The sequence below is a fragment of the Molothrus ater genome, chromosome 2 (assembly GCF_012460135.2).
Source record: "Molothrus ater isolate BHLD 08-10-18 breed brown headed cowbird chromosome 2, BPBGC_Mater_1.1, whole genome shotgun sequence".
Taxonomy (NCBI): Eukaryota; Metazoa; Chordata; class Aves; order Passeriformes; family Icteridae; genus Molothrus; species Molothrus ater.
In genome coordinates, this window is record NC_050479.2 from 14,158,951 (window position 1) to 14,186,674 (window position 27,724).

The 27,724-nt window shown below is 42.0% G+C and overlaps 1 protein-coding gene across 1 annotated transcript in view; it reads right to left on the bottom strand.

The window, feature by feature from the left end:
- Positions 1–13,385: 13,385 nt before the first annotated feature.
- Positions 13,386–27,724, bottom strand: part of PTCHD1 (patched domain containing 1) — a 45,477-nt gene continuing 31,138 nt past the window's right edge. Inside the window, exon 3 of the mRNA XM_036378863.2 lies at positions 13,386–27,369. Within this exon, the coding sequence (XP_036234756.1) occupies positions 25,715–27,369 (1,655 nt within the window). The 3' untranslated portion in view covers positions 13,386–25,714. The remainder of the gene's footprint in view (positions 27,370–27,724) is intronic.

Genomic DNA, 27,724 nt, shown 5'->3' on the forward strand with positions numbered 1-27,724 from the left:
TTTTTGGTGCAGAACCATCTTAGCCTGTTAATGTCTCTTATTTAGATAAAATCTCCTGTACTTATGGACCAATGCTGTGTGGTTGTAGGGCTGCAGTAGCAATGGTGCTGCCACAGGGATGAGCAGCACAGGCAGCCCCAAGCATTTCATGGCACCAGTGTTTCCTATAAATTAAGTGTGCTGCATTATATTTTATTGACAGGAAATGGCTAATTTGTCTCAAGGCATCTGGCTCTTGATTTTATTAATCTGCAGGATGCCTAAACAAAGAAGCATATATATAACATTATGTCAAAAGGATAATTATTTCTGGAAGGATATTGCTTACATATGAGACACACTGGTGTTTCATATAACAAGCATTGGAATAATTGTCAAGGCTGTACATAATCAGAAAGTATCTCAGAAGGGGATAAAAAGTCAATAACTTTTCACTGGCTTCTTGAGAAAAAACATAATGCATACATATATATATATATATATATATATATATATATATATATAAAATTGTTACATATCTATGCATGTGCACTTTATCCTATCTTTAGTTATTTCTGTGCATTTAATAATAGCATTTCATATTCTGTCAAATTCCATCCAAGCAGTTAACAGACATTAATTGAGATCCATGGTCTCACACCTGTCACTTTGATGAGAGATGGTGGAGTGGAAATGGAAGAAAAACGAAGGGTCTGACAGCCAGAGAGGAGGGTGTCCCTGGGTAAGCAGAGTCTGCCTGTGATCCCTTCCTGGTGCTGCCAGCTCGAGAGCTCTGCTGCAGCTTTTGGAGTTTTCCTTGAAGCTTCCCTGTCTGAAGTCGCATTACTGAACTGCATTATGAGGAGGCTTCCATTGTCAAAGAGACCAGCCTGGATAAGGGCACTCCAAAGGCTCAGAATACAGAGTGTAAAAGAAATATCCTTTCTATTTAAAATATAATGAAGGATATTTCATAGATTTTATAGAATCATACAAAGGCTTGGGCTGGAAGGGACCTTAAAGATAATCTAATTCCCATCCCCAGTGACTTTGGCAAGTGCAGGGCTGTTGGGATGTCTCCCAGAGCCAGTCAGTCAGTCATGAACCATGGGAGAGCACCAGCAATTTCCCCCTGAATCCAGGGACAGGCTCCAGACCACACGTTTTCTTTCCCAAGACTTTCAGTCCAAGCCTGTGGTTCTTGGATGGATGATGATGCCTTCAAGCTCCTGTTGGATCAGTTCTGCTGGAGACACACAGGGAGCTTGGAATTGGTCCTTTAAATCTGTGCCTGTGGTGGTGGAGCCCTGAGTGCCAGTGTGAAGCAGCCCAGGGCACTGGCACTGGCCCTAGAAAGAGCTCAGAGCTGTTTAAGGAGTTTGAGCTCCTTCAGCTGAGGTTGTGGCTGAGTGAGAGTGAGCTCCCTGCTGAGACAGCAGCTCCTCAAACTTCTTGCACACTTCTTGGACAATGAACATATGTCCCACTTGAACTGTGCTCCAAAGTTCCCCTTGTCCTCCTGGGAACAGTCCTGGAGCTACAGGTGAGAGGGGTCCAGCCAGAGCACTGTGGTCTTCAGCCAGGTGGTTGCTGATGGGTTTGTCACAGTGGTGAGGCAGGCTGGGAGCCTTGCCAGGCTGGATTCTCATCCCAGACCTCAGGGTTAGGCCTAAATGGCAAGACAGTTGTGACATGGAAAGCCAGGCCTATGGCATTTACTGGGGTCCCCTGTGGCAGGAAGGAATGAATCTGACTCCGTGTTTTTAGAAGGCTAATTTATTATTTTATGTTACTATATTATATTAAAGAATGCTATACTAAAACAATACTAAAGAATAGAGAAAGGATACTTACAGAAGGCTTAACAAGACACTACTGAAAAACTCATGACTCCTTCCAGAGCCCCGACACAGCTGATGGTGATTGGTCATTAAGCCAAAACAATTCACATGAAACCCATCAAACAAGCACCTGTTGGTAAACAATGTCCAAACCACATTCCAAAGCAGCAAAACACAGGAGAAGCAAATCAGATAATTATTGTTTTCATTTTTCTCTGCAGCTTCTCAGCTTCCCAGGAGCAAATCCTGGTGAAGGGATTTTCCCAGAAAATATGACAGTGACACAGGCCTGTCTGTGTTTGAAAGGTGATGCTGCCACCCAGCTGGTGTAGGACACTGAGCTGTGAGCAGGCACTATGACCACCTAGCATCTTGCATCCAGCTGCAGTGATGAGGTCACTTGGAATCAGTATAACATCCTTTCTTCAAATCCTTTGACACATTTGAGAAAATTCCTAGAAATACACACAGCACTGTCACATGAGCCTCCTCCCCCTGCTAAGGCTATCCATGATCTCTGTACCCACTGCATGTGGCAGATGACTCCAGAGAGCCTATAGCTGTCCCAAACTTCTATCTACACCTAAAGATGTAGTTGGGCTAACAGATTATATATTAATTATCTGAACAAACAAACAATTATGTAATTTATCATTGCATTATATTATTCTACTATATTATTTATTAATAGTAATAAATAAACACATACCTATAAAACAGACTATATAAATGAACACTATCCAGCTGGGCTGATGTTCCAAGAGTAATGCTTGTCAGTCAGCCACAGCCACTTTTAGGTGTGGATAGCAGGTATGATGTTTGCAGAGCAGATGCTGCTTGTGTTGAGTGAAGCTGTCTCCAAGTGCCTCTACAGTACAGACAGGCACAATCATCTGATTCACTTGGGATTAGGACTGTGTAATTTAGTACTGTAGAGAGATCAAAAGATTTTTAAGAGGATGCTGCCTGTTAGTGGAAGGGATAAATTGGAAGTGCTGCTAAAAAGCTTTGGGTTTTGCTTCCAGATATAAAGAAAGGATTCTATAGAGAGAATTCACTTCTTAATCTCTGAGTAGTAGAGACCTGGCCACCTGACAGAGAGAATTAAACTGAGTCCTGTGGTCATTTAATTACTGTTTTTTTCAGCTGAGGTTGTCTGATTATCCAGAGATCACATGCATATTATTTTTGTTTGTAAAAGCTGTCCTTAAATATTGCAGCCAGGTAATCAAGCCTCACTCCAGGCTACAAAAATATTTATAATTGTTTTTCTGTGTTTCATAACTTTGCTAAAATTTAAGAGTTTACATTTAAAACTTTCACTGCCAAAACAGGCTCACAATTTCTATTCTCTGAAACATTTTTCTGTTTGCAAGAAAGAGGGGACTGCCTTGCTCAGGCAGAGCTTTAGGGCAGGGCTGGGAAAGCTGGGTGAGGAGCAGGGCTGGTGTCAGATCTGTCCCTTACTCTCTCTGTGAAAATACCCCTGAAAGAGTGGAGCTTCTGCTGACTGATTTCATCCTGTGTGCAGAATGGTCACTGTGTGTGTGTGTCTGTGTCTGTGTGTGTCTGTGTGTGTGTGTCTGTGTGTGTGTCTGTGTGTGTGTCTGTGTGTGTCTCTGTGTCTGTGTGTGTCTGTGTGTCTGTGTGTGTCTGTGTGTGTCTCTGTGTCTGTGTGTGTGTGTGTGTGTGTGTGTGTGTGTGTCTGTGTGTGTGTCTGTGTGTGTGTGTGTGTCTGTGTGTGTGTGTGTGTGTGTGTCTGTGTGTGTGTGTGTCTCTGTGTCTGTGTGTGTGTCTGTGTGTGTGTGTGTGTGTCTGTGTGTGTGTGTGTGTGTGTGTGTGTGTGTCTGTGTGTGTCTCTGTGTCTGTGTGTGTCTGTGTGTCTGTGTGTGTCTGTGTGTGTGTGTGTGTGTGTGTGTGGTGAAGAGGGACTTGGGAAGGGGAAGGTTGGGAAGGTTGGGAAGGTTGGGGATGAGGAAGGGGGGCAGGACAGAGCCCTGTGGGATGAGGGTGGGGCTCAGGTGGCACCAAACCCGAGGCACTGAGAGTCACAAGGGGTCAGGAGGGCTGAACCTGGCCTGAGGAATAGAACAGCTCAGGGTGCAAGGGCAAAAATTCACTTACTGCCATTGTGGAGTGCAGTTCCTTTGCTAAGGAGCCACAGTGGCCATTTGCCATTGTCATCTTTGTGACACCTCTGCAGAGGATTATTCCTGCTTGGGTTGCTTCAGGGCTGCAAGCATGAAACCTGGGAATTCCTAGCCCCTTCTGCACTTGTCCTAAGGGTTTTCTTACAGCACCAGAAGAGGGTATGGAACTAGAAAAAAAAAATCAGTTTTCAACTTGCCTGTGCAAAGCTGACATTACAACCCTGAATGGTAACAAGTGCAATTTTGGGCTACTTGCTCACCCTTCACACCACACACAGAGTTTTCCACGGTGCTGTAAATAGTTCAGGGTACATGGGCTGGGGATGTGTCACAGCCATGGGGAGAAACTGTCACCTCCAGGACCTCTGCATCATTTGCTGTGGGAACTGGGAATCTGTGCAGTGAATAAGAGGGAACAGGAGGATGTCTTCTGGGATGGGCTGTTAAATACTGCCCTGGAGAACTTTCTTTTCTTCCTGACTTGCCAGAATTCCACTGGGATTTAAAACACATCACTCCACTGATATTTCTCACAGGTGATGCCTGTGTGTTCTTCAATTTCTGGATTTCTTATCTGAGCCCTTCAGTCTGACTTGTTGAAATGAAATGAGGAATGCTTGGAGTTTCTAATGGAAACTGCACTGCTGTGGAGAAACCTAGTGCAATAAAATGCCTGGTTCCCTAAGAAAGTCAAACTATAAACTTTTAAAGTGACTTAGCCCTGTTGACATTAATATCTCTGCGCCTCAAGCCTCTATTTGTAAAATGGAAGTTTCCTCATTTCACAGGACATTTGGGAGAACAAAGTCATTGTTCTTGGGAAAATGCTCATACGCTGAGAAGTGGTAGGAAGGTGATAATTCTGTCTTACAATGGAATTTGAGTGACTTGTAGTAAGGGTGGCATTGGTGGAGAACTGAACAAAGATGGAAACAATACAGGGACTTAACAATGTACTTTGTCATTCCCCCAGTGGGGATTATCAGGGGAGCAGTGCTGCCCTGTCTATTCTGTGTAGAAGGACAGGAGCATGGTAGGGAGGATGGTTTATGCAGTTAAAAGATACCACAACACACATGATGGACCTAAGCCAGGTTTGCTGGAGCACAGCCCTGCCTCAGCAGCTCCATGCTTGGCTCTGTCCCTGGGCTCTGATGGGCTGCACAGCACAGAACCCACTAAAAGGCACCAAAAGGAAGTGCAAAGAGGGTGACAACAAAACCTTGTGTAGCAAAGCCAAGTGTCCCCACCCTGGGTGCTCTCTGCACTGAAATGCTTCTGCCCAAAGGTGCTCCTGCACTCAGAGCCTGTGCCTGTGGCAGCTCAGGTACCAGTGGAGACACACACATGAGGCAGGGCTGAGGTGGAGAATTAATTTGCAATTCAAATGTAGTTACTGAGGTAGATAAATTTAATTATTTAGAGACATCCAAGCCAGATTTCTGAGTGCCACACTCATGTGTATTTGTCAAAAACGATCATTTGCTTCATTTACTCTGCAATGATTTTCATATTTTGAATTGTCACCTCAGCTCTGAAAGTTGTGATGTATGGCTGGCACTGAAACATCTGAGGAGCTCCAGACAAAGAGTAAGTGCTTGGGAACGTGGCCGAGGCTGTTCTTGCTCCAGCGTGGCGATGAGCAGGCTGCATTGCTGAGTGCAGAGCTAGCACACAGCACCATCTGCCAGGTGCACATGGGGAGAAAGCCACATCACCATCGTGCCTGGGTGCCTAAATGTGTGCAGGAGGCCAGGAACAAAAGCCATACATTACAGAAAATGAGGCCTCAGCAGATGAATTCCCTGTGAGGTAGTGGGAAAATCTTGCTCGCCTTATTTACCTCGGTGATTTCATTGAGGTGAACTTGCATGAGAAAGGCAGGAGGAAGCTCTGTTGGTCTGATGAAAAACACAGAAGGGGTATGCTTAAGACAGAGATGGAAATTGCAACCCTTTGGTTGGGCAGAAATGGGAAGAAATTGGGAGTAGATGTGCAGCAAGTTTTCTGAGAGCCTACATTTAATTTTACTCCTTTCAGATGCATCATTGTGAGCAGTACACAGTTTTCAGCCCAGGCAGATCTGGCACTAACATATTTTAGAGGCTTTTCAAGTGGAGTGGCACACTGCAGCTTCAGGCCCTCTGTTCCTCATGATTAATGCATCCTGCTTTCTGTCTACGAGGAACCTCGAGCTGCACAGGTACATCACAGGCACATAAATGGCAGGAATTCAGACAGGATTTTTCTCACAACACTGCTGGCTAAAAAATACAGAAATTTTTCCTTCTTTTCACATGACCTCATATCTTTGGTGAACTCTATTTGTTCCAAAATAAGAAACCTGCTTGTTTTGCATTTTGAGGGATGATTCTGCTTTACAACATGACATTTTACAACCAATAGTGAGTATTTCTGGAAAGGGTCTTATTGTGCAAATCAAAAATTTGCTTTTGCATCATAACCAAAAATATTGTGTGACACTGTCCTTAAAAATAATATTTTTTTCTGTATTTTTATTTTATCAAATTTGTTTTCTACCTTCTATACATCATTGTGACACATTCTTTTGTTAAAAGACCTCTAGAGGGAAATACTAAGTTTTCTTTCCTTCTATATTTTGTGCTTAGATACCTTGACTTTTAAAAGGGAGACAAATCCTCTCTCTGTTTTAGGGCCTAGATATAGATATTTCTGATTATATAGGCCACTCAGAAATATATCTGGATTAGTTCTGCTGCTTAGGTGTACAAAGCACTCAGTACACGAAACTGTAAGTCACTCCCTCTGGCTAATCAACCTGATTGTCTATTATCTGTCTTCCCATCCTAAATGAGACACACAGAGAAACCTACAAGCCTGACAGCTCCCTCTGGATCATCATGGCTCTGCTATCTAGACTGGTGTCCAAATGAAGAATCATTAGGTTTTTGCACAGGCAAAATGTTCTTGAAGACCTGAGCCTGTTGGATTTTAGGATGTGCTTTTCAGCATTAGTGTCTCTGAGTCAGGCTGAGGCACGGGGCCATGCGCTCCTCCCCGTGTCCCAGCAGGCAGGCAGGGGGACTGGCAGCTGCTGGGAGCTGTGCCTGCAGTGTCCCTGCTGTCCCCTGCAGGTGTGCAGTGCCTGAGCTCACGTGGGGGCATCGCCTGTCTGGGAACTGGGGGGAGCTGCACCACTGGGGTGGGACAGGGCAAGGACAGCCTGGCAGCCTGACCAGAGGGCATGGGCTGGGCTCCCCGAGGGAGCAGGGCTGGGTCTGGTGCTGTGCTGTGCCCCTGTTACAGACCAAAGCCCACCAGGGATAAAATAAACTGGGAGATCTTGTGTCAGCACCTGTGAGATTGATGGAAAGGTAGGAAAGAGGCATCCCCACAAACTCCAGAAACCCTCTGACCACCTGCCACCCCTTCTGGATTGTCATGGTCCCTGTGAAAAATGCCAATCACTTGTTTTTAAAATTTTAAAAATTTAATAGTAATAAAATGGCTATAAAAATAGTAATACAATTAGAGTAATAATAATTTGGACAATTTGAATTAGGACAATATGAATTAAGACAATAGGAGTTAGCACAATATGAGACAATGAAAACAAAGAGTTATGGACGTCCAGGTACCTTTTTCTGGGTGGCATAACCCCAGAAAAGGATACATATTTACAGAGGATCAATCCTTAAAAACAATAACCTAATAACCTGTTGCATATTCATACACCTCATACATGATGCATAAATTCCATTCAAATACAGGATTCTGTCTGGGCATTGTCAGCTCTTCATGATCCTAACGGTGTCATCCTGCCCAAGTGAGGCTGGAAGAAGTTCATGTCTCCTGATAATGGAGCAATAAAGTCTCTTTCTCTGAAAGATTTAGGTGTCCTGTGGCTGCTATCTCAGTGTGTCCTTTCTTTAGAAAAAAAGTATCCTACATAGCATTGTTTCTATTTTAACATTTTGTTATAACCTGAAACTATATTTAACACACTACTTAAGAGAATTAATACAGCATTACTTTCTAACATAACACATATAATATTCATTTCAATTTTTTGCTAAAAGTCAATCATAAAATAAGCATTTTTCACAGCCCCCATCAGCTCCCTGCCCCTCATGGTGACACTGTGTGCCCCTGTGCTCATCCACAGCCCTCTACCACCATGATCACCTGAGCTTCGGGTCTGAAAGGAGACCTACTCACTCATGTGCTCCTGTGCTTACAGCATTCAGGATTCGTCTAAACTGCCAAGAAATCTTTGAACTGCTTCCACTAGTGAAGCATTTATCTAACTCTTATGTGACTCTATTACTTCCTTGTCTGGCCCCTGTTTGCAGGTGTCTCATCAGACCCATTGGGTGGATGGATGGGAACATCACTGGTCCAAGAAATGTGGCCTCAGTGTGATGATTCAAACATTTCAGTACTCACTTTATGTGATAGGTTGTAAGTCTGAGATATTGAAATGATTGAAGAAGTTTGGGCTGCTCATAAATATTTCAGTGTCATTTGCAAAGGAGGAGAGGCCAGGCAGGCCTGAATTGCAGTTAAAGGAAACAGAAAATACCACTATTAATAGGTAGTGGAGAGGTGCTGGTTTACTAATTTATTTGGTTTTTCTGTACCTCCAGTTTGCATTAGGTGCAATGAATTCATGAAATTTGAATGAATGTACAATATTTTTCAGATGAGACTAGTCATTGCACAGATAAAAAAAGAAATGTAAGATGTAGTATTCAATTATGCAAGAATAGGGAGAAAGTACAGAGCAGCTGACTCAAGGCAAATAGACTCTGAGTGTTGGACAATGCTGTGGTGCTACCAATCTATCCTTTAATGATTATTTATTAAGAACAGACAATATGTGAGCTCTCCCTCACTGGCTTCTCTTCAGCTGGATGCCATCAATTCAGGAAGGCTAACAACAGTGGCTTTGGGATAGACGTGTTAGGAAGTGTGTTAGAGGCTACAAAAAGATGGAGAAATGGTGCAGGTATGGAAAGAATATTGTATTTACCTTTTCTACAATGAAAACAGCATGGATTTGAATGCTGCAGTTGCTATTGATTCTTGTTGACTTCATTGAGAGATACATGCAGTCAGGGATGTGGAGTTTGATTTTATGTGGCTAAACATTTAAGCAAAGCTGTCAGTGGCTTTTCAAGGCAAAAATTCAATTATTGGGATTTTGACATCACCATCTATTTTCTCAAATTTTAAGATCTGGTATCGTCCCTGCCTTTTCCCAATATCCTTGTTTTTCTTCACTGTTTCTTCCTTTGTACTGACAACATCTCTATATTTTGCCTTCCTTTTCTGCCTTTTTCCCATTCCACTTATTTCTTTGAATTTTTCCCCTCTTCTTTTAATCTCTTTTTTTCTCCCTGCCCGCTTTCTGTTCTTTCCTTTGCCCCTTTTTATCTCCCCCATGCATGCTCTCTCACTTTTACATTAATAGGCTAGCCACAAGCAGTCAGCAATTTAAGCTGGCTTTTTATGGCAGTAAAGAGAATGAGCCTTTCCATTTGTGAATAAAAATATTCTTGATAACTTTGAATGACTTCTAGCAGTCTGAGATGGTGAAAGAGGAAGTTTGAGGTGAGCTTCTGAGGAAGATGAATCTTCAAAGGCAAATGCTGCAGTGTAATTGGCATTCTGAAAATGTTAAAGAAGGAATTTGAAGGAGTTGGACACACTGAACTTCTAATACAGTGTGTCCCCTTGTCAAGTGCCTCTAGCAACACAAATATTTCATTGTGTTCAGTTACCAAACCCCTTAACTGTCTGCACTGAAGTCAAGAGAAAATGTATAGAACTGCCTCTGTATAATATGATTATCAAAAGATATGACTGCATCTGGAAAAAACAACTGCACTTCAAGCTTTCCTTCCTATTCAAAATTTGCTTGTTGAAGGACCTTGCCAGCTCTCAGTCACATTTGGCATTCTCAGTGTTTTACAGGACAGGAACAATGCCTGTTGTGTTAGCTGCTCTGTCTGGCATCCCTAAGCTTCATGACAGAGGTGAATTGAAAGTTCTCCACACAGGCATTTAATTCTCTGTTCCAAGGAGCAGAAGGAGCTCCATGGACTGTACCCAAAAGGGTGAAGGCTTCAAGTACAGTGGCAATTTCCTTCACATAGGAATTATTAAAATGAGATTCAAAACTAAGGTCATAATCCTTTGCCCACCTCTTGTGTGCAAACCAAGTGCCAGCAGACATCTAATACACAGTAGTCTGAATGCCCCAAAAGTATTTTACGACTTAAAATATTCCTTGATTTTATGATAATGTTGACTGAGAACAGCCAATGGAAGAGATAGGGAGCATTAATGGTAGAAATGGGGTGCCTGGAGGAGTGCTGCTTTTCTTTCCCTGGGTAATCTTGCTTCTCTTCAGCCAGTTAATTTGGAAAGTGGGAGCTCAAGAGGGTCCTTAATTTAGCACTGGCAGTAGTTCCCACCAGCCAGCCTAATCCAGATGCCCACATCAGATCCAGATGCTCAGATTAGGAGGTTGGCCCCCTCCATGGCAGCAGGAGACAGAGAGACATCCTGCAGAGCCTGGTGACAGTGGGACCTTAACTCATCTTGAAGAAATCTTTGCCCTGAGGGCAAGAGAAATTTTGTGGGACCCTAGCCACGCGTAGGTGGTATGAAAACTGAATTGTGGAGCGAAGCAACTGCAGTGGAAACACACTCACCCAAGGCTGTATTAATATAATTTTGAATAATGAATATGTGAGAGGAAACCAATTTGCTTTTAGATATCCCACAAACAGAAAAAATATCAGATAAATTATTCATTGTGAATTATTTGCATAGACCGATAGGAACTCATTAAACACCCAAAGACTGATTTGCAAGAAAGAAATGGAGAAAGTATTTAATCTGGTATTTCTTGTCTCCTAAGCTTCCAATAATTGTCGATTGAGCAAATTAATTTGTCTCTTTCTTCTGCTGTTATTCTGTACTTCATGGACCCTTCCAACTGAATGTTTTACAGCAGAGATTTTCTGTGAGCTCAAGAGCTTGAATTTCACAGATACATATTAAAGTGCACCAGGAAACAGTAGAAGACACCACATTTTCTCCACTTATTGTGACTGAATTGCTACAAATTTTAAATTGCCGTACTTAAAAGTATTAGTTACAGACACATAAATCTCCCATTTTTTTGAACACATCCCAGCCTCTACAGGCCAGGAATCCAGCTTTTATGCTAAGTAACATGACAAGCAATTCAAGGTGCCTCTGTTTCTGAATACATAATTTGAACCAATCTAAAGGGACATAGCTTGGGGCAACCTAAATTGCTATACCATACTTGAGTTGGAAAACACTAGATTTTTGTTAAAAAAGGGGCTGAATCAATATCTAGGCTGTTTCAAGCAGTTTTTTGTTTAACCTCTTCTTTAAACCCTGCTAAACATGATCCCACAGCCAGCCTAGGCATATTCCCAGTACATGCCTATTCTTGGAATTAGGATATACAAAATGACTTATATTTGCTGCAAATTAAAATGATTGTATCTTGTCCCACCTTCAGGGGACACAAGAAACATTTGATACCAGTTCTTATATATCCTTTTCATACAGAAAAGTGTCACTGTGGTTCTCAAATTCATCTCTCATAGAATAAGCAGGCTTTCCTGAAGAAAATGCATTTTTCTGACTCCTCATTCTCATTTAATTCCGTACTCTTTCCAAGGGTCATGCCCACAGTGTTCAGTTGAAGATTCATCTCGTCTAAGGAGAACAGAAAAAAAATGTCTTCCATGTCTTCTGTATGTGATTCTTTTAATAAATTGGATAAGGATTAGATGTGGTGGCTTTGTAGCATTGCCACAGTTTTTATTCACTGTGAAGCAGTGACCAAGTGCAATCTCTAATACTCTTCTGCAAAACTGCTGTTTAATCAGTTTTTCCATACTTTGTGTTTGCACCACTGATTTCTCTTTCCCCCATGGACCTGGCTTTTCTGAATTTCTTACAGTTGATTTCACATCATTCTTTCTTTCAATGGTCTGAGTGTGTTTTGACTCTGCTCTTGGCCTTCAGAATTCTGCAGTTCTTCCTAACTTAGGCAGACAATGCTTTATTAATATCTTCTTTTGTGCACTGTCCATGCTGGTAGTAGCGAAAACATTGAATGGAGCTGGCCCTGAAGAGCCCATGTGGGATCTCCCCCTCGTGTGTCTGCTAAGAGTACCACTGAGTACACCAAATGTGAGCATGGACACACATGCAAATGTAGAGATAGATTTGAAATTTGACCTGGTAATTCCTACTGTACCACAATTACTCTGGGATTTGAACACAATTAAATTTCAAAAACACTTCTCTTTTTTCAAAATAGTGCCATTTGACATTGTAATTGCTTTGTATTCAAAGCACAGACCAAAACTGCTACCACAAAACTGATTCTGTAAGCATTGTAGAAAAGGATGATATGCCCTCTCCACTCATTGTACTTGCACTAAACTCACAGCACATATTTTGTAAAAATTAGTAGCATGCTTGGTTTTTGTTCCCTCTGCAGTATTTTGAATATCCATCATTAAATCATCTTTCTCCGTTTCTTGTGGTGTATTGAGGAAAGGAGAGAAATGATCATTTTGCCCAAATTGTGGATTGCTTTCCTTTGCCAATGGCTAAGGCCATGGGGGCATGGACTGAGATCAGCCTTTTGCACAGGCATCTCTTATGCGTGTGTCTGTGAGATAAATGAGGATGACAACAAGCAAGGAGAGAGAAGAGGGTGGCATTGCAGGAGGGCAAGGTGCCAGAGAATCTTCCTCTGAAGAAAGACAGAGATCTTGAAATGTGCATTGTCACTCCCAGAGGAGAGGGGCAGTGCTGCTGGAGGTCTGCAAAGCAGAGCCTTTGTGTGTTACAGACTTGGTGGGATAAACCATGGGTCCTTGGGCAAACCGGCAGGACCTGGCTCCCTGGTGTCACCTCCCTGCTTTGAGGGCATGTCAGAGATTTATCAGTTCTCCAGCTGTAAGGGAAGACCTTTTTCCCCTTTCCTTTTTCCCCTTTCCTTTTTCCCTCAGACTTTGTAGCCGAGGGAGGAGCCCAGGAATTAGAAACCCTTTGGTGTTTCATTACTGGCACATTGCTGGAAAGATGCAGTCCTTTAGGCAGTGACCTAGTTAAGGCTCCTACTTCTGCAGAAATTTGGTGTTCCCACCTAGGCAGCTCCTAGCAAATGCCTGGTGAGCCGTTCCTTTTCTCTCCCACTCTCTCTGGAAGGTTGTCTGCCTCTCTTTGCAGGTATAATTCAATTCAAACAAGAGCTGCATATTCCTTGCTAGTCACTGTCTAGTTCCCCAGGCACTGACCGAGTCATTGCCTTCCCATCAGCCTCAATGGGAAGTTGCATAATGCTGCAGAGACACAATGGAGAAAGGGATATTTTTAAATGTGTGCTTTATTTTTATTTTTTTAAACTTGTATAAATAAATACAAAATGACAAAGAGGTTCATGTTTACTAAACATTGCATTTGATTGTATGACATTACACAGTGTGTGCCACAATAGTTCACTTTGTAATTGTGTCCTTTTAGCTGTTGGTGCATAATTCTATAACTCTTAGGATACAATTAGTCCTGAAGCTGCATCCAGCCACCCCTTTAGTGGAACCCCTGAGTACTTACAATTGCAAGAGTGTATTAGGGAAGCGCTTGAGTCAACTGGCCAAAATTGGGGAATTTCATCAGAGAGGTCTGGCATAGCAAAAGGAGAAGGTAATGGGAGGTGTAGGATACATTCTTGAGAAAGGAAATAGCAATAAAGGTTTGGAGGATTTTTATTTCTGTCTTTTGTCCCCTTAGTGGTTAACAGAAACATACTGGAATTAACAAAAGCCAGCAGAAACCACAGGCTCATTTAGGAATATGATTTTTTTCATGCTCACTGAGAGCAGGCAAATGGACAAACCTTGCATGACCAGTTTTTACCTGATGAGCTGGTTCATATTTGAAAAGGGTAAAAATATACTCAACCACTTGATGAAATGCTGATTCTCCAAACCACTTACCATCCTCACCCATTGAAGGTCAACTGCCAAGGTTTTATAGACATTCTCTGGTCATGATTCGCTTGCTTGCTTCTTTAAATTGCACTCCATGTGATTTTTCACATTCATTCTCTCATTCATTCTCTTCAAAAGGTTTGAATAGAGCTACTTTGCCTTCATATTTTGAGCTTTTAAAAGTATTTTCTGCAGACAATTTTTCAATTCTGTTTGGCTTGTTTAAAGCAAATTGTTTCCAGGTAGGTCAGAATTTGGTATAGATTTTTCCCATTATTCTGTGAAATACATAGGCTTTATATGTATTTTAGGAGTGGGGGTAGCTGTAAAGGATGACCTTTGACTGCTTGAGATCTATGACTGGCCACCTGAGTATGGTTCATATTTGGTCAATGGCTGAACGTATATTAATGACAAGTATGTCTAAAGAAACAGTTACAGATTTGAATGGAGGGTAAAAGCCACAGATGAGCCATAATAAGAAGTTAAAAACCATAGAAAGTTTTTTTGACAATCTTTCCCTGACTTTATTTTTCCTGAATCAGGGGATTTTTGGTAACATTCAGCCGATTATGCATTCAAATCCATGTTTCCATAGAAGTGCAATGTTTGCTATTTTTTGCCTTTGCTACTACATTGATATCTTTTCTCAGCTCACATCTGGACTCTCCTCTCCTGAACAGAAGGTGTTGTATATGAATTTATGTGCTTTGAGTTTGTCAGACTAAAAGACTTCTCCTTTCAGAACAAAGGTAAAAATGTGAACTTTCTTTAAAAAAAAAACACCCAGTCTTTTCTGTTGAAAATTTCAAATCCAGCAACTCTATTCATCTCTCCTCCCCTTCCCAATGCTTTATTTCCACTGGACAACATAGTTTCAATAGAGCAGTTATATTCTGCTTGGAGTATTCTGAAAATCCATAGTTCTTCCTGGCTGGGGAGTGGAATAGTGAGCACCTTTTAAAAATTTGGTACTGGAATATGAAGGTCACAAAATTCCTGGTAATTGAGCCTCACAAAACTAGCTGCCACTGGACTGAAATGATGGGACTTTTACTTGCTTTCCAGATCTCTCCTTCCCACTGTGGCCACTTTCATTTCCAGATGTACTGACAGAGAACAGAGATGGCAGGTGTGGGAGCCTGGGGCAAATAGAAGAGTTCATATTTTAAAAGATTTGTTTGTTGTGAAAGAACTAATTTTCACCAAAAAGGTATCTCAATGAAACTTGCAATATGAGTGTCAGAGGGACTGTGTGGCATGGAGCCAAAGGCTGAGGGCTGCTAAGATTTGGGAAAGCACAAGCATAAGGATGCCTGGACAGCATCCACAGCACATCTACTGCCTAGGGAAACCACAGTGTTCCACAGAGGCCAATTTTTCTTATAAGCTTTTTAAAGCACATTAGAAACTGGAATGCCCTCATTTGCACAGCTGTCTGATGAAGGAGGAACAATGTTTTGCATTGCCATGGCTCAGGTGTTTCCTGTGCTGGTCTGTGCTTACCTCTGCGTCGCAGGTCCTTTGTCACTCAGCCACTGTCAGAGGGATCAGCCTCAGGCTTCCAGGGGAAGGGGAGAACAGTTGTCTGGAATGTGCTGGGTGGTGCTTTAAACAAATGCTATTAGCTGTAACTCCTGAGAAGTCTGTGGAGAGGTGCTGATGAACACAATGAGTAAGTAATTCAGTATTTTTCCCATAATTTTTCCATTTCTCCCTTACCCAAGTTCTACACTTTAAAGCTCTGTTGGTTGTAGTTGTCAATAATTTAAAACTCTTACCTTATTTTTGATCTGGTGCTGGAACAGACCACCTGAAGAGCTCTCCAGGGCTGTGAGTACATTTAGGAGGTTTTCTGTCCAGGTTTTCATGGAGTTCTCTACAGTAAATCTAAGCATTTCTCATCTGAGTTGATTTTTTTTGTCTCCCTTGACTTTACAGTTTCCAATATGTATTTGTCATTTCTACCTGTGAAATGTTCTCCATGAATTTATTATTTGCTTCTCACTTCAAATATTTTGTACTCTGAGATGAGATTCTGGCTTTGAGGGATATGCTGGACAAAAAAAAAAAAAGAGAACTCACTGATGTTAGCAATTTTATCCATAATTCTGGTCACATATCTCTGCTCCACATTTCCCCTTTCTAAGCCAAATTCTTTTAATCTTTTTCTGTAAAATAGATTCTTAATGTTTGGTATCACCACTGACTGTGAGGCAAGAACTCTTCCTTTGATGGAGAGGTTTGGAAAGTGCTGAATGAGCAGTTTAACTGATATTCTATCTCTTCCTATTTCTGCTAATTCCATATGAGTCTGCTGTATAAACATCCTCACAGATGGTGATATTAAATATCATATGATGTCCTGACAGTGAGCTTTGGATACTTCTCCCTGCTAGATCTGATAATGCTGTGTCACTTGTGTATATCAGAGACATGGCAGGTCAGCAAATTGTTGTTGGCTGTCCTGTGACAGCCATTGTAGCCACCTTTCCAGTAAGATCCAAGATATTGACAGAAAGGCTCCCAGGAGAGGGGCTAATGAGCAGGAATAATCCTGAAATTATAATGTGGCCACTGCCTCTGGAGGCAGCATCAGGGGATGCTTGGCAGAACCCCACCTCTCTTGCCAAGAGGGGTACGATGTACTGATCGGTCAAACTGCCAGAAGACAGGTCTGGAACTGCCTGCAATAGTATGCAGAGAGGAGAGAAAAGAGAAATGCAATTGCAGATGGATGTCCTTGAATCAGGAATCACCTTAAGGGAGGAATTTCCCACTTCTTGCTGTGGGTTTTGTGCCTGAGGACTCACTTTGTCCAGAGAGAAAATTGATCGCATCTTCAAAGAAAAGAAAAGAAATCCTTCCAACACACAAGTCTTTTGTCAGGAAGGCATGACTGTTTCAGAACATTAAAGTCAGCTGCTTTTCTCTAAATAAGAGCTGCAGTAAAATAGTGAGGGTCAATTTGTCATTTTTAAGTAAGTTATGAGCCAGAATCCATGACCAATCTCTTTTTCTGTATGATACTGTTTATAGATCATGTCAAATTCTTCAGCTCTGGGCCCCAGATTAGATTATGAATTGTATTCTCCTTTTATTCCAAAACAATGAGGTACTGAATCTATATTTGAAATCATATAATTAGGCAGCTGTGATTTTTTATTTTCCTTGTATAGACAGATCCTGTCTTTTATTAAACAGCCTTAATATACATTACAGCTGTCTTAGTCTTACATATGTTCATATGATTTTTCTCAGTCTCATACTGTCTTAGACCTTCCTTCCCTTTGCAACTCAGAGGGTTTTTATATAATTTCTTTCTGATCCTCCTGACACAATAAAACCTGAATTTTATTGACAGCTCTGCATTTCTGTAGCCAGTTTCTTTGTTCTTAAACTCCTTACCAAACTTCTCTGTTGCTCCTCCCCTGCTGATCCATTACTAATCTCAGTACAGATAAACTATTCTTCCTACCAGCTTTCAGCTACATATCTAGGTTGGCTTTTCCTCCTCTTTATACAGAGCCAACTTGTGTTGGGCGTATAAGAAATACATAATTGCTATGGGGGTGTATGCACTATATATACATTAGTGGGGCATCTCATTTTCCTGAATATAGCTGACAAATAAAAAATCAGTTTTTACTTGGAGCATCAGGGAACAGATTGCTTATTATGAAATATAATCAGTATGTGAAGGCATAATTTTTACAAATTGTGTTTTCTGGCATCAGTTTGTTTGTATACATTTAAAATTTTGTTTCCAGCAAACTTCACCTGCGCAAATTGGTAACTTCTAAGAAGATAAATGTCAGTTTTGCTCAGAAGTATGCCTCCTCACAGAACAGAGCATATTTCAGAGGATTCAATGTGGCCAAAAAGAATGGAATATTCTGCATTCATATATAACATATGCCATGTATAGTCTGGATATCCAGCTAAGGCCTTTAACATGATTCTTACATTTCTCGTATGTATGAATTTTCAAGTGGATGATTGGATGGACTGTTGGATGTCTTATTCCCTGGTTCTTTCTATCTAGTGCTTGGCTAGTGCTTATATTTGTTATATTTGGCCAGTAAACTGAAGTCAGCAAAAAATCCTGTTCTCAATGAGTTCTATATAGCCACTAACCTTTAAAAGTTTAAGTGATAAATACAGGAATAATGTAAACATGGGCACACTTCACTGTTTTGGGTCCACAATCCTGCCTAGTTTCTGTGTGCAAATTAGTTGTATAAATAAGGAAATGTGGCATTTGGGAGTGAAAATATTCTGACTTGTATGCAGCAGTGTAAGAATTGCATGTGGGATTCAGACATGCTGCTCACGAACATTTGTTGGGCTGAACTGTATTCCTTGATAAGCTAAAAATCAGATTTAACATGCTTTTATTTTGAAGGTACATGTACAGATGAACTTTCAGAATGAAACGTGCTGATTAAACATTTGGAAAGCCTGAATTTTGTAAATTAGATCGGTGAAGATTTGCACGAAGGAACTCCTGCTATTACAAATGAGGAACACCAGCCTGGTATGGGGGTTTTGCTTTTGAGTTCCTGTGTGAAGCTTAGACATAGCCTCTCTTACATTACACTAGCAACTAGAAAAATTGATATCATTTGAGTTTCAGTTTCAGACAGAATTTTTGGCAACAGTGCTTCTGGATTCTGAATTTAAGGCAATGAGAGAGAGAATGACTGAAAGGGACAAGGCCCAGAGCTGCAACAGGTGACAGGAATCACATTTAAATTGCAGACCCAAACTTCCCATTAAACTAAAGTGGCTGAAAGCCCTTGGTAGCCAAAACACCCAGCTCCTGCTATTTGTTGCAGTGACTTGGGATTGGATCTGGCTCACCTGTTTTTTACAGTAAAGTGATGCATATCTCATTTCTGCAGTCACATGTGACAGAGCACCTGTAGCTGTCATCCCCATCCCCTGGTGGAGTGGTTTGCTTCTGCTTTGAAGCAGTTGGTCCAAGCAGGTCTCAGGGATGCTGCTCCCCTTCTCCAAAACATTAGGAAAGAAGGGTAAACGGGTTATCTGCTTGGGCATGGGAAGAAGATGATTGAGCACAGTCATCAGAAGATCCTGGAGCAGCAGCTGTGGTTCTGCTGGTGAGAGAGGTGGGTCTCTCAGTGATGATGGGGCTTCTGAGTTTGTGAAAGATAAGGTCTGGGTGAGAAAAATTTTAATAGTAATAAGGCTGTTCAATCACAGTACTTCTGTTAAACAGTAATACTTCAGGTCTACCTACCTACCAGATCTCAGAACATCCAGGTCTTGTTTGAGGAAATAAAACATAGTTTTTAATCAAATCACTTTCAGATTTTTGCCTTAGCTGTTCGTTTGCCAGCTGAGGCTGGAGTTCTGCTGCTGGATTATCTAGAACACCCCCAAAAAGCACTTAGATCCCAATAACATGGAAATGAATGGGTGTAGTTTTCCCTGTGCTTGCAGTGTGCAGCCTGGAACAAGAGGGGCTCCTGCAGAAGCAGCATGCCCATCATCCTGGGGACATTGCTGGCTCTGTGCTGAGCAGGTGCCCCTGAACTCCTCCTCCACCACCCCTCTGTGGGGACTTGGAGATCATGCTCATCCTGATTATTTGGGTTAGGCCAGGAAAATCAGTTTGTTGCATTGGCAATGGCATGTGATTTCTGTAGCAGTTTGGGAGCACAGGAAGCAAAGAGAGAGACAGCCATTTTATTTTAGGCTTATGCTATACATTGAGATTCATTATACAATTTTTCCCCTAAATTAATACAAAAATAGTAAAAATAGGTTAAAAAAAGCCTAAACGAAAACCCCTGACATCTTGCAAGCCATTTATTTGATGCACAGATTAAGACTTCTTGGAGCTTAAATAATCTAGAATTGTTTCTGCCGATCTTTTTTGTTTTGTTTTCCCCAAAAATTAAAAAAAGGTAATGACTTGCAGAATGCCAACGACATCAGAAGAACAATTTGTGCCTGAGAAGCGGCTGCCCCAGGCAGGCGCACGTGATGCTGAGGTGCCCTCTCTCCAGGCAGGAAGCTGTGCCAGGACAACAGGGCAAGGGGTGGCACGTCAGGGCATGCCATTCTGCTCCAACCCACACACCATAGACAGGAATTTGTGTTCAAATGCCCTCCTGGGATCCTTTTGCCATCTCTTTCTCAAAAAAACCCAACCAAACAAGAAGTTCGCCACTGCGCTTTCCTGGCAGTGGATGAGTTTTCACAAGGGCTTCTTCTTAGGGGCCCATCTCTTCCCACAGTTTGGAGTTAAAGCTTCTCCCTGTTCTCTAATAAAACTGGGGAGGGGGAATAAGGTTGTCCTCCCCACTGCACTGAGCTGGGGTCACTGGGGTGCCCTGCAGCGATGGTGCAGTGCCTGGCCATGGGTGGAAGATGCTTCCTACCTTAGGGAAAGGGAAGGGGCTCTCCCACCTCCCCACCTCCTTCTCATCAGACTTGTGTGTACCCCAGAAAGGCTTACTTATTTCACAATGTTTATAAGAAAATAAATGACAGGTACTTTTAGTGATAAATGTAGGGATAAAGCCATGGAAGAAATACTTTGTCCCTACAGAGCTAAATTGTACAATCTGATTTTTATGGATCAGGATTTTAATATGTGCAAAGGCAGGGGAGGAAAAGGTTCTGGGTAATTCTTTCCAACCAAGAGCTTCCAGAAAGTGGTTTCCTACAGGGCTTGTGCCTTACCATGAAAGCATTGGTTCAGCAAAACCCCCCAGCAGTGCTGCCACAGTGTGAGAATTGTGAGGAGCTGTTCCTGCAGGGCAGCTGATGCTCTCTGCAGGCTGCACAGCCTGGGAACCCCTGACAGGGCTGTGGGACGGGGACAAGGGATATGGCACCATCACAGTCCCTGGTATGGCATCCCCAGTGCCCACACAGCAGTGCCAGCCCTGCCCCTCCCAGTTTCCATCCTGCTGACAGCTCCCAACCATGCCAGAGGACCTACTATAACTCGAGTGCACAGCAAACCCAAGGCTGACTCCCACTAACTCAGCTTCCCTTCCCCATGTCTCCCTGAACATGCTATTTGCTTTCCAAGTTAACAAAGTAGGAAAAACCACCACTTTGCTAAGTTTTGAAGCCACCAGGTCTTCTCCCACAACCCATTTGCTTTGCTGGCTCTCTCTGTTTTTCAGAGAAACCAGTCTTCCTTCTGGACTCTCCTGATCTCTGCCCAGTCATGCCACCACTTAGTTTTGTTTTCCCTTTGAATAAAAATAAAGGTGTTGGCTGATGTGGGATTTCATGGCTCACAGGAGGACAGTCAGCCTAGAAAAAAACATTTAAAAGTACACCTTTCAATTTACAGTACATGTTTTACCTGAATTCAGCGCTGGCTCAGAAGACTTCTGAGAGCAGATGTGAATCCTCTCGTGACTCAACATAACCTCAGGCCACTTTGGTACTGAATTCCCTCCAGGTTCATGCAGTTGACCATAATAAGTGTATTTGCTTGTCTTTGGAAAAGAAGCTCTTTTTCTTTCACAGATAGGTTTTTCAACAATTCCAGCTCTAATTTTAATCTAACTAGAACACTTCCACATTTCTGCTTTGGGCAGAAAATTCTGTCTTCGTCAATTAATGTTTATGGCATAGTTATTCCGGCTATAACAAATTTTCTTTATTTTTTTTCTCCATTTAGAGTAATTGTAAATTGAAAGTGGACTTGTGCTAACACAATATCAGAAGTTATATTACAAGAAAACTGGATTGATCTTGAGGGCGATATGCACGTAGGTTGGCTCTTTTTCCCCATGCTTACCCTGTAGTAAAATATACTGTACACCATACCTTCCTGTATGGGAATTTTCATGTTTGTAGAAGATATAAGTACTCAGTGAGCCATAGTCCTATATAGTCTTGTAAGCCTTAGCTAAAATTTTCACTGTTAGATTTTAGTCAGTACCTGACAGTGTATGATACTCTGTTCTACTCACTGCATTTATAAAAAATTGGATCATCTATATTGCAAACAAAACCACAGTGAACCTGGGCTGAAAAGCCACTTAAGAGTACGACAAAAATCTGCTTAAGCCTAGGTAGTCTTCCAAACTGGAGGTTCACCAGTAAGGGTAAAATCTCATGCACAGTTAGCCACTGGGAGTGCTTTGGACTGAGAACAGAGCACTGCATCTGCACCTACTAATCAATCAGTGCAGGGAGGTCCATTGACTTTGGTGAAAATAATTGCTCCAGAGGAAAAAGTTGAAGGGGAGGAAGGCCAAAGTGGCTTAGCATAGTCTGAAACCTTGAGAACGTGGTTCATGTTGAGGTATTCAAGCTACCTGCAGAGAAGGAGCATTTGTTGCATCCCTCAGACACATCAGGATTCAGGCCGAATTCTCAGAGACCTGGGCTGAGTGCACCTTGGACATTTCCATGGCTGTACCTTGCCAGTGCTGGGGAGCAGAATGGCAGCTTGATGTGAAACACAGTGAAAAATGCATGTAAGCTGGTTCTGGGTCTGTTCTGGGTTTTTTCTCTTTTGGGGATGCTCCAGTCTCCTGCTGGGATAGGATGCTCCTGTCCTATCCCTGTGTAGAAAGGGGCACGCCTCCTCTTCTCCATCCCAGTCTTGGGTGGCTAGCAGGAGTTACTGGTTACTAGAGAGGGTAACATGGCACTGGGGGGAACTACTGGGAAAGGAATCTGCCCTTAAAAAGACTTTTAGGAATGGGCTGGACAAACACCCTTCAGAAATTATTTAAATTTCTGTTCTGTAAATTTACATTGTTGGCTCTGCCCTGGGGGCAAGGGCGTGGACTCCATGACTTCTCACCCTGCCTTCTGTGGACACTCAAGCCTCTTCTGCAGCACTTTGTCACAGGAATGCCTCCACATCCTTTTTCTGACAGGTTTGGAGATAGAGAAGTAATTTTATCCCTGGTTTTATCACCTTTCTTGAAGATCTCTGAAGGCCTCACATGGTGAGATTTAATAAGAGATCTGTGAAACTGCAAGCTTGTCTTTGGACATCTCTTTAAAGATGCTCCTGGTCTATGCACTGCAATTAGATGTGAGGAGGTTTATGGTAACTATCTTGGCATCTGGTGTTAGCATAGCATGAGGGATAGCAGAGGTGTAAAATCAGTGTTTGCCATGTATTCCTCTCGGCAGTGTTCAAACAGCCTCTTTGACACATGTCCCATTTCCAAGTGTCACACAAGTCAGTAGATCACTGCAGAGGAATTGCAGTTCCTCTGTAACTCTCAGCTAATTTGCTAATGCCCTCAGAAGTTTAAAAGCCACTGCAGCTGCCCGTTGAACAGCCAGGGGATGGGGTGACTGGTATTTAAACAACATACTGATGATCACAGAAAATTACAGTGAACTATATCTAAGGAATATTTTTTGGCCAGAAAACATAGCCCCAAGCCTGAGTCTAAAAAAACCAGGGGAAACAGATCTTTTTCCTAGCCTTACATTCATTTGGCTGTCTTCAAGGTGTCTGCCTGTGTTCTGCCAAGGCTGAAGTTGTTGTTGCAGCTTCCCAGCTGCTACTGAAGCAACTGTTGTTTACTTAAGCAAAGAGCCTGTGCATTCCTGGACACAGCTTCCTTTCTTCTGGTCAGGGAAGGGACTTATCCAGGGGAAAGTAAATGTTGCCAGCTGCTCTGCTGATTTGTTTTGCTAGTGAGAATGTAATATTTTGCTTCAGGGCAAAATATCTGGTTATCTTATTTTCTGCTAGGAAGGATGCTTCAGAAATATCTCTTTGCTGGAAAATTAATATTCAGTTGGTGGCATTTGCAGGTTTTGTACAGGTTATTTGGGGGTCACTGGGATTTGGATGCTAAAGAAATGTTTCAAGCAATGAAGCACATCCTGGTTTTGTGACCACAGATCTCCTAGTGACTGTACAGGTACCACAGGCAACCTCCTGAGCCACGGTGCTCCCAGTGCTCCAAGCCCCATGGCTCTTGCAACACCCCTCCCCCTCCAGATACTGACATTAAAGCAAACTTTGTGCCAAATGCTGAAAACTTTTCAAGTACTCTTAGCTTCCAGGTGAGCTGCAGAAGGGAGTCTGGTTGGAATACATTCATGTTGCACCACAAAGCAACAGTCCATATGAACCCACCCGACACACACCAGCCAGCTTCCTGCCACTGGGGTTTCACAGGCAATGTATGGTCGGAACACTCTCAGCAAAACCTACAGAATTGGCTTACATATCCCCACTGGGGTTCAACCACATGATAAAACCTTACAGCAATGAGCCTGTCGCTCTTAAGGGTGGAGGGGGCGGAGGAGGGAAGAGATGCTGCTTGATCTGTTTTACTCCACATCACAGATGCTGACAGAATTATTGATTTAGAACTCACGGCTCCAAAAAGACTCAGTAATGTAATCTTTTTTCTTTTTAAGTTGGTGTTTTTTTTTTTTTTTTTTTTTTTGTTTTTGTTTTTTTTTTTTTTTCCCTCTCACATGTGATGTTTTCAATAGGCCCCTTAGATATGGGCTCTTTGGGGACGTTGTTAAACTTGCTGCTGCTAAACCACAGTCCCAACCTTCAGTTTGTTCCACACAACTCTTACTGTCTACTGTCTCCTGGAAGAGCCCATAGCTGCAAGGTCTATTGCTTTACAGGTACTCTAGGAAGATTGAGGGATTAAGTTATACATTATGTAAAACTACCCACTAATCCTCTTAGTGTGCATTACCAGTGAATGGCCTGAAATAGGCTCTCACTAAAAGAGCCCTAACATTCACTTTCTTGATGACATTTTAGTATTTGAGGTTTGTATCATGGATTTTGGTGCTGAAATATTCAGTACACCATCTTCTGTCTGCTGCTAGATCCACTCACATGTCTTAGTAGAGTGCTAACAAAATTACAGTTGGTAAAGCAGATTACATGTTTAACTAGTAGCGAGACATGTATAAAATAGAATTATATATTTTCTAGAGTGACAGAGTCACATGGATTTTTTTGTTCCTTTTTTTTGTTCTTTTTTGTTTTTATAAGAAAAAGAAACAGCTATAAAACCATGATTAAAAATGTTAAAAGGGATGATTTCAATTTTAAAATAATGATACTTAAAAAAAAAAAAAAGTGATTCATAACATAAAGGTGTTTGGAAAGCACTTGGTTGCTGTGTACTGCCTTCTTTCCCAGTACAGTTTGCTATTTTTTATATAGTCTTGCATAAATGTTTAGATTAGGGGAGAAAAGAAATATTAAATGTGATGGCAAAGACTTACAAGAGCTGACTCACTGACTTGAGTTATTGCTGTGCAGAAAGTTTGTAAAGCCTTTACATCCAGCGAACATTTAGTGCTACTTCAGCCTTGACAGTTGACCTTTCAACATGATTTGGTTTAGCCACAATAATTGCAGCATCTGCAGTACAGGCGATGCAGACGACTGCTTAAGAACCCAACTTCTTCCATTAGATCTTACTTCATGCATCTAAAATTTAACCTCTCTTTGCATGGGTGTGCAAATTCTCCCCTATTACCTGTTATAGGAACTGAGCAAGGTACAATACCCCGGCTCTTGCTTTTTTTTTTTAATTTATTTTTAATTTCTCCCATAATTTTGAATATTCCTGGATTTAGCTTAGAGGAGGGAGGGGAAAACCTCCAATCTTCCTGTCCCCACACATTTAGTCAGTACTGGTTTCTTTTTTTTTCTCAGTAAGACCTAGTGTAAAAAAGCAACCAACAAATCAAGTTAGACTGTTGTAATTTGGTCAACCACTCTGGTGCTATCCATATCCACCATTTCAACACACTCTATTTCCTCACGGTTTTCAGGATTCTTCTTCTCTTTCCTCTTCTTCTTGGAGGGTGGCAGGAAAGTCAGTATCACAGGTAAAATGGCAAAGCAGTGAAAGAAGGTGACTAATGCTATTAAAAACAAGCACCTGAACAGTGTACGGGTCAGATTTGAAGGCACAGCTGCAAGAGGAATCAGACCAACAATATAGCAGAGGTAGCTCTGCAAAATAGCTACCCCATGCACTTCCAGGGCATTTTTCACCCATTTAGTTCTTGTGAACTCTTTGCCCAGGACAAAGGTTGATAACAGTGGAGCACAGTTGTCAATTGTATAATTAATTCCGTAAATCAAGCACAACACAGAAATACAATCTAGTTCCACTTTCCACAAGGTCATAAAACCTATAACTCCGAATTCAACCGAGGCAACAGTTAGAGTGAGCCAGACATTGATCAGAGAGTCTGCCACCAGGAATGCAGAGAAGAAGAGCAGAAATAAAGCACTAATGCAGGAGTTTTGTAAGGGGGCTCCCACTGAAGAGGCATAACGATCCATGTACACAAATGATGGATTGAAAACGATGAATTTCACCTTGGAGGTGAGAGAGAGCTTCCTCAGGGTCTCCAGGAGGTCATAAAGTTCTTCCCTCTTGGTTTCCATTGTCTTGGCCACCAAGAACATCCTGGAGGCCACAACATCAACTTCATTGTTGTATTTCTTGGAAAAGATGATATCCTCTGAAAAATGGGCAAACTGAGGGGTCTTCAGGAAGGAGTTCCTCAACATATCGATGAAATTTTTCTTCGGCAATCCAGTAGATATGTTGAGTTTCCTAAGATAATTTAAGTAGCTTTCGAACCAAGATATCCTCACGAAGCCCTTGGTGTACTCCAGCACGTCCTCCTGGACACTGGTGTTCCAGTACTCGATGGACTCGTAGATGTAGAACCCAATGACCGGGCTGTAGTTACTGAAATACTTCTGCTGGGCAGTCGTGTACTCGATGGTCCGAGTCGCGGTCGCTACGATGTTGCTCAGGTCTGACCCCTCACTGACCTGCAGGTAGCCCATTAAGGCAAAGGAAATATAAACAAGGTAAAAGAGAACTACAAAAGGCTTGACGTAAGTGTTTGTTATCCAGTCACAATAATAGCGTTTCAGGAACCACACCAAAAGATGACTCTCGTAAGTGTTCGTTTCCTCTGAATCATCTGTGTCCTCACTGAATCTGGCTGTCAGAAGAAACCTATACCATGCAGGCTTCTCTTGCAATACCTCTGGCTTTGGTACCTTTCTGCAGAAGATACTATGCTGGTAGTTGTTTTCTATGTAGCCAGTAAACACCAGGCTGGAACCATAAAAGGAGAGTACATAGAGGTAGTTGAAGAAAATTGCAATACAGGAATTGCAGCAGAAAATCCTGGCTGCTTCAATGTTAGTGAAGGGACTGGCACCTATTCCAAAAGTGACCAGGTACATGGCAGTGGTGAGAGAAAACGAGAGCATGGAGTCTGCAAATACAGCTGCAGTCCTCTCTTTAACGTGTTGGTCTTCCCTAGTTTTTCTCCAGGAGGACAACATTTCAAAAGTCCCATACAACCCATGACCTACAACAGAGAACAAAGGTAGTGTTCAATGTATTCAAATACCAAATTACACAGAAGAAAGTAACGTTGACATGCTAAAAGGCTCAAAGGAGACACAGCTGGATGCTACCAGTGCTTGAAGGAAACATCCTGCAGAAGAGAGAAATGATTATGGAGGTGTAAACCACAGGAGCACGTTTGCTACCTGCCTAGCAAACCTTACTGTGAGAGCTTGAGGAGAGTTCTTCACTGCTGGCACAGGATCCATGGGTTAAAGAAACAGGACTTTTTTACTCTGCTTGGCTGTTTTGTTTCATTATTTCCAAGTGCCTGTGATGGAAGATGCTTTCAAATTAGTTTTTCCTGGTGATGGTAT